Raw genomic sequence first — 12,068 nt, forward strand, 5'->3', positions numbered from 1 at the left:
GGGCGGACTGAGAACTCATGGGGCCCCCTGGCAATAGGGGATCATGGGGCCGTGTCCTCGCGCACACTCAAACCACACCCAGAAAAGCCTATGACAGGTACTAGGGGCATCTCATAGGGCCCCCTACTGACTCTGGGCCCTCGAGCAGTGCCCGAGTGCCCGAATGGTCAGTCCGCCCCTGCACAGTCACATTTATTTCTAGTGATCTGTGACCCACTGTAACACAAATTCAGACAGCACCTCACAGGGTCACTAGGAAGGTCGATCCTGAAACCTGTGCTATGTAACCTCCTCTTTGTGCTCCCCCCCTGTATGACAGGTCACATTCGACCCTCTAGAGCAGGTTTGAATCTGATTGGTGGTTGAGAGAATCTTGTCACTGCTGACTGGTCTTCTGCATATAAGGGGCAGCAAGCAGACAACAGTGGGTGTGTTTTAGAATAACTTTCCTACATCACAAGCAGGGTTCTCAGATCAACAGATTGCCGATAGTAAAAATCTTGAGGAGCAGTGAACTGGCAGACTTCCTGTTTGCTTTTCAAGACTTCATTTTCAATTCTACTTTTGGCAATGTATTTAATATAATATTAATCATAGCTGGATAAAACGGATAGTTGTACTTGATAACCAATCAGAAATATGTTCCTGTGAATCTAGCTTCTAAAACAGACATGTGAGTTTACATATATGTGTATGTAGACTCTCAAACACAAATCCTTTGAAGCCATCTACCTACACATTCCATAACCAAATTTTACATTTACATTTACAAATTTATGATAATGACCATGTGCATACATGAGCAACCTCACCTATTTCAGTGTACAGCCAAGAAACGTTTTACTCATTACTATCACTTATTACTATGAAGAGTCTCACTTCTGATGCTAAAGTATTCCACACTGAGTGGAGGTGCATTACAATCTATTTGATACATTTACTGAGACTTTTTTTCATGGTCAGTGTGGTGGGAGTTTCTTTTGTGGAAGCACTGCATTTTTTAAATTATTATTACTATTATTTTATTATTATTATTATTATTATACAGGATTAATATACTTCTGACAAAATTTGATGAGTCACAGTCTAGAATGATTTTTTGCTAGTGTTATTATATTATTATTATTATTATTATTATTAATAATAAAAATAATAATACAACCGGATTTACTGTATATTCCTAATACATGTGATCCAGGATAGTCTTTTTGTAAAGTGTTTGTTATTTTGTGTTTCCCACTGAAAACATTATTATTATTATTATTATTATTATTATTAATATCATACAGGATTTATATACTTGTGACATTATTTGACAGGTCGTGTAATCCAGGATGATATTTTGTAAAGTGTTTGTGATTTTGTTTTTCTTACTAAAACATTATTATTATTATTGTTATGCAGGGTTTTTTTAATACTTATTACATTGTTTGATGGGTCATTTAGGGCCGATTAACACCACATCTAGTTCAGTATGCATCAAAAACGTATGGATTGTAGGTTATATGGTTTCCAATGGCATAGTTCACACCAGTGCAGTCAAATATAATGTGTTCCAGTTCCGGAACAAGAAGTACAGCGTGCTGCATTTTTTCTGCACTGAACAGTACTGTAACGCAATAAAACGCACCAGAATGCACCTAAACGCACCAGACTGCACAAATCCTTGTTTAAGATGAAGAAAAAAAAGGAGAGAAAAATTGCACCAGAATGCATCAAAAACACGTCAAAAATGTGCATTCAGAAACGTATCCGGAACCCATCCAGACTGCGTTTCGATGGTGTGAACCAGCCCTTACAGAAATGCGTTGCGTTTATTCTTTCATGTTTCTATAAAAACATAGTTGATAACAATCAAATAATATTTCATTTTAATAAACAGATTTTTTTGCCCCTCAGTGCCCTTATGTCCTATACACACCGTATTACACCATAGTCAGGACTGCACCTAGCTCTTTCCTTGTACATTGTATTGTCCCCTGGCATGCTTGCACACAAGCAACAGTGGATTGTGTGCCTCTGGGATATTCTACTATTACTAGAGGTTTTTACAATTGGTGGATTTTTAGACAAAATCTCAACATTTTGCAGTTAAGGATCTACAGCATACAAAAAGCCACATTATTCTAAAGTGAATGCTAACCTTATCATTTGGTGTCAATCATTCTTGTTAGACGAGAATCTAACAACAGCTGTGTGATTGCAAGCTCTGCAGGTCAGGGAAAAAAAAAAAGAAAAGAAAAACCCCGCAGGTGTCCCCAGGACTCACCGAGGCATCTTCGCCGGCAAAGTGGCTGATAACTCTCAGGCCCCCGGGGTGCCGCTTCACCCAGTCACTGATGTTGTAGACTTTGCGGTCTATCACCAGCCACTTATCAGTCCTCGTGTTGTGTTTCTGGATTTCTTCCCAACTGTAGTGAGGATCCGACTTGACGCAGCCAGAACTGCACCCCTCTCCATTCTGGCCCCCCTTGCCCATGGTAGCTCCGCTCTAGGGGGGGGCACTTGGTGCCAGCTTCCCTGTCCACCTCCTCTTCGCTCTGCCAGGAAATAAAAGCAAGATTGTCATTTATACTTCATATGCTCACAGTTTCTGTATTGTACCTACGCCTGTCTTTCTTGTCACTTCCCTTGTGTCCCCCCTCCTTGTATTCTGTCTTGTCACTTCACCCCCCTCCTCCACCATCAGCAGCCTCCACCCCACCATCAGCAGCTTCCCCTCCACCATCAGCAGCCTCCCCCCACCATCAGCGTCCCCTCCACCATCAGCAGCCTCCCCTCCACCATCAGTGTCCCCTCCACCATCAGCCTCCCCTCCACCATCAGCAGCCTCCCCCCGCCATCAGCAGCCTCCCCTCCACCATAAGCAGCCTCCCCTCCACCATCAGCAGCTTCCTCTCCACCATCAGCAGCCTCCCCCCACCATCAGCATTCCTTCCACCATCAGCAGCCCCCCCCCCCCACCATCAGCAGCCTCCCCTCCACCATCAGTGTCCCCTCCACCATCAGCAGCCTCCCCCCACCATCAGTGTCCCCTCCACCATCAGCAGCCTCCCCTCCACCATCAGTGTCCCCCCCACCATCAGCAGCCTCCCCCCCACCATCAGTGTCCCCCCCGCCATCAGCAGCCTCCCCTCACCATCAATGTCCCTCCCACCATCAGCAGCCTCCCCCCACCATCAGCGTCCCCTCCACTATCAGTGTCCCCCCCACCATCAGCAGCCTCCCCCCACCATCAGCAGCCTCCCCCCCACCATCAGTGTCCCCCCCATCATCAAGTGTCCCCCCAACTGTCAGCAGCCTCCCCTCCACCATCAGTGTCCCCCCACCATCAGCAGCCTCCCCCCACCATCAGCAGCCTAACCCCTCCACCTGCTGCTCCAACTCACCCAAAGGCTGCCTGCCTGCTCTCTATCTCAGTCTCTGAGGCTCCACATGTAGCCGGCTACATGCATTTCCCCACCTCTCCCTCCACCTCCTCCTCCCTGAGCATCCTCCTCTCTCCTCCTCTCCCCTGTTTAGGGTTTCCAGGGCAATCAGCAGAGAGAGAGGACCAATCCAGGGCCCGGGACCAGGGGCAGCCTCCTTGTCATTGGCCCTCCTGGATCTTTCGAAGCTGGAGGACGTGAGGGAATTATCTTTGAGCTGGGAGGGGAGCCAGAGAACACCCCTGACAACCTGAGAGAGAGGAGAGGAGGGAGATGACAGGAGGGGGACAGACATGGGGGGAGAGGGAACTCTGACATATGGGGGGCTGCATCATGGGGGGGAGGGGGGAATAAGAGGCTTAGAAAAAAAAAAAGGCGGGGGTCAGCAAACAGCTGCTAATGGGAAGAGATGGGAAACAGATTATTACATAGGTGTGTGGGAGTGACGTCACTGATGGGGGGACACGAGCTAAGCTGCCTAGTGCTTCCCACTCCTGCCTTGCAGCACTGGGGTCTCTGGTTCACACTATAGAAACACAGGCTAGATGCGTTCCAGATGCGTTCTTGCATTACCTTAGATTGTATACCCCTTGAGGGTTAGGGACTGATGTGAATGTACAATATTATATGTGTAAAGCGCTGCATAAATTAATGGCACTATATAAGTACCTGAAATAAATAAATAATGCACATTTTTGATGGTTTTGTGGCACATTCTGGAGTCTTTGATGCGTTTTTGACACATTCCCGTGCGTTTTTTATGCATTCCAGTTTATATTTCCCCTGCTCTCTTTTTCTTTAATTTAAGTAGGGGCATTCCAGTGCGTTTTTGGTGCATTTTGCTGCGTTCCAATGCGTTTTTGATGCCAGTACAGTTCTGTGCAGAAAAAAATGTTCTACTTTTTTTTTTCTGCACCCGGAACACACTAGAACTGTAAGCACTGATGTGAACTATGGCATTGACAACCATATAACCTACTTTCTGTGCGTTTTGGAAGCAGAAAATAAAAGCAACTGAAATGAATGTAGTGTGAACTGGCCCTGAATCCTGGTCAGGACTCTATATGCATGGAGTTTGCATGTTCTCCCTGTGCTCATGCAGGTTCCTCCTGAACACATGCTGGGTGGTTAGGCCTCATTCACACAGGCGATTAGGGCCGTCCTGTGAATTCCTGCAGCTGACATCAGCAGCCGGAATCTCCGGGGAGAAGGACTCTGTCTTACATGTTCACATACAAGGCTGCCAATTTAGGCCTCATTCACACAGGCGATTAGGGCTGTTCTATGAATTCCTGCAGCAAATTCAGAGTGTAAGCATAGCTGCGGTCACTCTGCCTCTGTAAACGTATGACAGGCTGATAGTGGCCGTGGTAAACGCACATGCCACTGTTAGGGACGGATGATCGCAACGGAGGCAAACATCAGCATCCGGGATCATCATGTGTATCCAAGCTGCCATAAGCTTGTCATTCATTTACATAGGCAGAGCGACCTCATCTAAATGTAAACACTGTCGGTAATCGCGGCATGTGCGTTTTCCCTAGGGTTACCACCTCATCCCTTTAAAACCGAACACTTATTAATTACACAGCTTCTGGGGCTGATTAAGGTGGTAATTAGAGTTACTCGATGCCTTATCTGCATTAAATTAGCCCCAGAACCTGTGTAATTAATACGTGTTCGGGTTTTAAAGGGATGAGGTGGCAACCTTAGTTTACCAGCAGACAGCCACAGACATATCCAGCCACCAGATTGTCATTTATTTACTCAGATAGAGCGGCCACAGCTAAGCACAGGCACCCGTGATTCCAGCGGCAGGAATCTACGGATCTCAGGCTAGCCTTGTGTGAATGAGGCCCCAATAGGCTCTTGTCTGTAAGATGTATATATTGTGAGATAGGGGCCTTAGATTGTAAGCTCCTTGAGGACAGGCACTGACATGAATGTACAGAGTATATAAAGCTGAATAAAAGTGAATAATAGCTATAAAGGGGTTAATATAGAGGTGGTTGGATTTATTTCAGAAGATAGGGGGCGATAGAGGGACAGAAAAGCGCACACTGAGCAATGACTGTGTGTGTGTTATGTTGCCAGGTTAATCCAGCAGATGGGTTATCACAGGAGATCTGTCAGTCAGGGTCAGTCACAGACCTGAAGTGCTTACATAGCTAATAAAGCCGCACAGATTGCTGCCAGACAGATTAGGAGTTGCAGCACGCATAGACAGTCAAGTGTCCTGTTCACAAGTCACACTGAATAATCTCTTCATACCGCTCTACACACTTATCAGCGCCATTAATTACTAATGGAACTGACTGATAGCGATAGTCTCACCAAATGTTGGCTCGCCAACAACTTTCTAATCAAGTTGGCACGGAGGCTTTTTGAGTTATAAAGAGTTCAATGGCAACGCAAACCTGTTTGTAAGGGAAGTATTTTCCTTCAAAGGGCTCATTCACACCCTGTACATTGAGTTAGGCCTCTTTCACATGGGCGTTCAGTATGTACAGTGGTGTATTTAGGTTTTGTACACAAAAATCGTCTGCCCCCACGGACACCGACCAGCACCAACCCTCCCCTCCCGTGGAGAGAGCCTGACATTGACCAACAAAATCCCTGTCCCCCACATGGGAGAGCCTTGCACTAATTGGAGAGAAAGACACTCATCTTCATCTCAGACATCCACGGGAATGAGAGTCGAGAGTCCGACTCTACATACACCATCAAGCAGCCTGCAGCCTCTCTCGGATCCCAACCTGGTTCCCATGGCGCACGTGTCCCTTCTTTCAACCCTTCTTCTGGGGGGAGGTGCTGTCCCCCTGAAATATGCCGCTCTAGGCAGGTGCCTTGTTTGTCTTGTGGTAACTACACCCCTGCGTAGGTATATATTTTTCTTCTGTATTTCTATGGACTAGCTGATGTAAACGGATGATCATCTGTTTACATCTGTTAATGTCCATATCCGATAACCACTTTCCCGCTGCCCTATAGCAGATATACTGCTACAGGGCGGCAGGGGTGCACAAAATCACGTACATATATATGATTTTGCATTTCCAGGTAGGGGGTGCGCATGAGCCGCGAGTGCGCATGAGCCGCGAGTGCCCTACCCACGCCATTCGCGGCCGCGGCTGTCAATCACCGGGTCCCGGCCAGTGATTACCCGCCAGCGCCTGGTGATTACCAAGCATCTCCGACGGGGAGGAGGACTGTTTTGTTTACTAACAGTCCTCCTCCCTGTCAGCTCATGCACACTGCTTTGGATGGCACAGCACAGCCATCCAAAGCAGTGTGCTTACAGTGAAGCACACTGACACGGCCCCCTATAAAAACACTCCCTGCACACAGTTAGCCCTTTGATCACCCCTCATGTTAACCCTTTCCTGCCCAGTGCCATTAGTACAGTGTCAGTGCTTTTTATTAGCACTGATCACTGTATTGGTGTCACTGGGGATGTCAGTTTCCCCCAGTGTTAGAATGTCCACCGCTGTCCCACAGTCCCGCTATAAGTTGCTGATTGCTGCCATTACTGGTGAAAAAAAAATTTCCAGTATCTATACTGCCATTTGTAAACACTATAAGTTTCACGTAAACCAATTAATTTACACGTATTGGGATTTTGTTTTAGAAAAGACTTGTCACAGAATACATTTTGGCCTAAATTTATGCCGAAATTTGATTTTTGAAATTTTTTTACTGGACATGTTTAATAGCAAAAAGTCAAAAATATTGTTTTTTTCTCAAAATTGTCGGTCTTTTTTTTTATAGCACAAACAATAAAAAACGCACAGGTGATCAAATACCACAGAAAGAAAGTTCAATTTGTGGGAAAAAAAGGACATAAATTTAATTTGGGTGCAGCGTTGCATAACCGCACAATCGTCAGTTAAACTAATGCAGTGCCATAACGCAATAAATGGCCTGGTCAGGAAGGGGGGTAAATCCTAAGGAGGGCAAGTGGTTATCATCCATTTTTTGAATGGAAGAAAACCCTATTTTTCTTCCTTAAAAAAAAAAGGAACGGCCAAAATACTGATGTAAACAGATGTAAACGGATGTTAACGGACAAAAATCCGATGTAAACAGGCCTAAACTGACAAAACCGCATGTAAACGGATCAAAAACAGATGTAAATGGATGAAAACAGATGTGAAGGATGAAAAACTGATGTAAACGGATGAAAAAAACTGATGAAAAAACAAATGTAAACTGATGAAAAAACGGATGTAAACTGTTCTATTTTTGCTTGAAAAAAATGTGACTGAACTGATGAAAGAAAAGGAACGCCCGTGTGAAAGGGGCCTAAAGCTGATCTGCATAGAAGCAGCCTCAATGCAATTTATTCAATGCACCTGTATAGTGTGACACATACAAAACCTTTGCTTTCTATGGGGTTGATTTACTAAAGGCAAATAGACCGTGCACTTTGCAATGTGCAGTTGCACTCTGTAAGAGCAGTTGCACTTTCCCATTACCGCCACTGCACAACACGCACCAGATGCTTACTGTAGCATGCAAACTGGTATGAAACGTTGAAATCCAACCTCAGCTCCTGCTTGTGAGCATGACATGTCTTCATACTGAGCAGGGTCATGTCAAGGAGAGATACCACCCGAAGTGACCATTTTTGTATGGATCTTGTAACAGGTTGAAATGTTGGTTAGTGAGACAGCTGCCACGCCAGCCGGGAGGAAAAGAGTTAACCCAGTTTCCCGCATTTTTCTGGGCTCTGCCTCTCTCCCTGTGCTGTTAATAAAAGGTGGGAGGGCTCTGCCCAGACACTCAGCCTGGTGCATGGGAAAGAAGACACAGGCAGCCAAGAAACTGTAAAAGAGAGAGAGCTTGCATTGTGTGCATGACGGAACTGTCAGAGAGCCGTCCACAATGCAGGAAGGGCTGCTGGGACTTGCAGTCCGCCCTGAAGATACCAGTTGCTGGACTACTGCCATTATGGACAATGCCAAGTATGGACTTTTACCTTTGCGGGTATGCTGGGGCAGCCGCTTTAACTAGGGACTAGGTTAGAGAAGATCTGTGTCATCTGCAATGCTGGTGTCTTCCAAGTAAAGTATTGAAACTTTGCCTTTGCCTGGTCTGAAGTTATTCCAAATGAGGCGTGTGCAAGTAAGTTGCATACACATGTGGTTTCCAGCCTTGGTCAGTAAAGCGCATTGGGGTATGAAGACAGTTCTTCCAAGTGTTGACATGCTAAGGAGTACAGCAAGTGGTTACCAGAGGTAATGGATGTTTACAGCCAGTACAAGCAGCCTGATGTGAAGCATGTACCTGTGACAGGTGGGATGTCCTCCAGCAATCCTCTAGCAATGTCGTTGGTACTCTCTCTGAGCGGTCCATCTCCCAAAGCAACAGGAGCAGATCAGCACTGCAGAGATCCCTGGCTGGGTCATTGGTACGGGAGTTAACAGAGCACGCATGGGGGTTTATTTACTAAAGCTGGAGAGTCCAAAATCAGACTCCCTTCTGCACAGAAACCAGTCAGCTTCCAGGTTTCATTGCCAAAGCTTCATTGAACAAGCTGAGGTTAGAAGCTGATTGGTTTCTATGCAGAAGGGAGTCTGATTTTGGACTCTCCAGCTTTAGTAAATAAACCCCATGGAGTCTATGCTAGGATTCCATTCGATTACTGGGAGTGAGGTAGCACAGATATGCTGGACAAGTAGGGTGGGCATCAGCATGTCCCTCCTAAATGCAACAAGTGACAGTAGTGGTGTACATTGACACAGGGTTCAAAAGAGTTAAAACAGAACTATACTCCACTCGGCTCCAGCGATGTGGCATCCCTGCTGCGCATGCATGGCTCACTGTACAGGAACAGGCAGGTAAGTATGATAAAATACCTTTTTGTGTAAAATTAAAATAAAATTAAACTTAAAAAATAAATAAAAAATCACTAAATACAATCATAAAGTGTCCAATTCAAATGTGTCAAAATCCAAAAGTCCAAAAGTCCAAGTTCCAGACTTCCATCTAGTAAGAAGGATAATAATCCTAATTTTCTAGCGAAAAACCTCAAAACAAAGAAATGAACTATAGTGCATTACCCTTAAATAAATAAATAATACTCTAATTTGTGCAGATCACAAACCATTCAAAATGTGCAAAACACCAAAAAAAAAAATATATATATATATATAATTTTTAAAAAAATAATTAATAATACACAAATTGTGAACACTCCGTGACCATTCCAACACTGTGTGCACTCTGTGACCCAACACACAATAGTGCTAAATGCTATTACCCTCTGTGAGTATTTGTATGCATATACAATACTATGGAATCAAAACTCTTCCCATTCCTTCATCTCAGGGATTGATCTTCCAAGGTCCTCACAAAGATAAGAAGACTCTTTTAGACTGATCTCCAAAGCATAGGGACAAATTTATTAGCAACTTACATCTGAATAAAGGAACTTCCAGCTCTTTCAATGGCTGTCTAATACAACCAGCAATCAATGGCTGAAAACAATATGTTTCAAACCAACAAAATGGCCGCGGCTACACTTCCGGTTAGCGTGCATGCGTCTTGACGTCACATCCTCTAACGCGTTTCGTCACTTCCGGACTTCATCTGAAGGGATCAGATTCGGCAATACGGAATTTGTACAGTGAGTTGCGCATGCATGGCTCACTGTACAGGAATGGACAGGCAGGTAAGTAACTTTAATGCAGAAGAGACAAAGGATGTTTCTTCTGCATTAAAATTCCTTCCTGTTCACTTTTTTTTTTTTGCCTAAAGTTCCACTTTAACCAAAGTACAGTCATATGTTCAAATGTACACACTGTACGTCCATCTTTGAGTTAGAGGTCCGCCTTAAAGTTGCGTTATCCCTGAAAGGGACCTCCATCCTGTCCCAGGGCATTTGTGAATATGGCACTTGTAAAGGTACCCCATGTGCAAGGCAATGACTCGGACTAGGTGCTCAGTATAGCCCAGAAGAACCTACCCTGGGATAGGCCTGTTATGTTGTTGTGTGACCCACACCTCGCCCAATGTGGCGCCCATCGAGGATCGAGGAGGGGAAATCAGAGGTAGTATCACCCACCTACCCTTGCAACAAGCTCAGTAACTCTGAACCTGTGGTGAGCTGCAGCGAGTGCTAAATGTCCGGAATGGACATTCCAGCCTCAATACCACCCCAAACCATGTGGCCTCATAGGCAGCATGGCCTTCATACTGAAGCTGGATCTACCAATCTGAAAAAATACCAATTAAAAATTTGCAACACTAAATTACAGAATGAGATATTGACAACTAAATATGCAACAGGCTCATTTTACAAAGTTTGAACACAAGGATGAGAATCTTTATTTTCAGCCATGTCATGCTTTGAACTGAACCTGATCGGCAACAGCAGGCTTAATTCACAGACACGGGGCTCAAAATAAACATCTTTACCCTTGTCCTAAAGCTTTGTGAATAGAACCTCTATCCTCTCTCTGGGATGGGTAACTTTACAGTAATCAGGCTTTTAAATTCATTTTACAGATAGATTATAGCAGGATGAGTGAAACTACTTTGGTTGGCTTCACAAGGGCAGTACAGGTAAATTAAGAGTGGAGAGTTCTGAATGTTTCCAGTGCTACTAATTAAACATTCCCATTTGGCTCTAGAAAGTCACAGGGTTCCTTGACACACCAAAGGGAAGATAAGTTTCTCTGCTTTCCTCCCAGAGCAGCTCAGAGAGGACACACATATTAAGGCAAATGCATCTGGACAACTGATCTACAGCCAGGTGAGAGGCTCTCCACTATCAGAACCAGTGTGTAGGTAGCGGGGCCAGAGCCTAATAGCACACAACTTCTCCGGAAGACACATCTACTGTGGGCAGCACCTCCTAGACTGTTACCAGAGTATTCTAGTTCCAATGGGGTGGCCCCTCTTTGTCCTTGGATCCCTGTAGCTGTTCACCTGTATTACCAATGTGACCCTAGAATTCTTTGAGATGGTCACCATTTATGAAGATAATCACAAGTAGCTGTTTGCATTCTGAACTTTTTACTGAAGTAGCCATTCTCAGCTAAATGGGCAGCACAGTGGCTAAATGGATAGCACTTCTGCCTGGCAGTACTAGGGTTGTTGGTTCAAATCCCAGCCAGGGCACCACCTGCGTGGAGTTTGTATGTTCTCCCTGTGCCTGCGTGGGTTTCCTACAGGTACTCTGGTTTCCTCCCACACTCCAAAGACCTGCTGGTAGGTGAATTGGTTCCTATCTAAATTGGCCCTAGTATGCAAATGTAAGTGGACTGATGTGAATGTACAATATATATGTAAAGCACTATGTAAATTTACAGCACTATATAAGTACCTGAAATAAATGTGCTGTAATCTGTGTACTCCAGATGAAGCTGTGAGTTTGAACATTTGACATTGACTGTATTGTTTGGAGGGAATAAAAGTGAAGCTGGTAATGATGAATTGAAATTCAGCCAGTTTAGCAGTACCCAGACAATTTTGATCCATATGTGGTCATCATTGTTTGACAGAAGTCAATTGTTAGATGGACAAGATAGAACTTTTTTGTCTGTCAATGAATGCAGCCGATCATCAGTATATTCTGCCAGCGCCATGTCCCGCTGTCAGAATACAATGTCCTGGTAGGGGAAATTCCTTTATCCA

General features: G+C 44.8%; 1 protein-coding gene across 1 annotated transcript in view; it reads right to left on the reverse strand.

Moving 5' to 3' along the window:
* The window catches only part of FADS2 (fatty acid desaturase 2), a 41,492-nt gene extending 37,953 nt beyond the window's left edge, over positions 1–3,539 (reverse strand). The window contains exons 1-2 of the mRNA XM_089655033.1: positions 3,390–3,539; positions 2,270–2,540 (exon numbers count right to left, since the gene is read on the reverse strand). Coding sequence (XP_089511159.1) covers positions 2,270–2,479 — 210 coding nt within the window. The 5' untranslated portion in view covers positions 2,480–2,540; positions 3,390–3,539. The remainder of the gene's footprint in view (positions 1–2,269; positions 2,541–3,389) is intronic.
* Between the last annotated feature and the right edge of the window lie 8,529 nt (positions 3,540–12,068).

This window comes from Staurois parvus, unplaced genomic scaffold (assembly GCF_062004578.1).
Source record: "Staurois parvus isolate SC_StPar_1 unplaced genomic scaffold, SC_StPar_1.0 ptg000818l, whole genome shotgun sequence".
NCBI classification, from domain to species: domain Eukaryota; kingdom Metazoa; phylum Chordata; class Amphibia; order Anura; family Ranidae; genus Staurois; species Staurois parvus.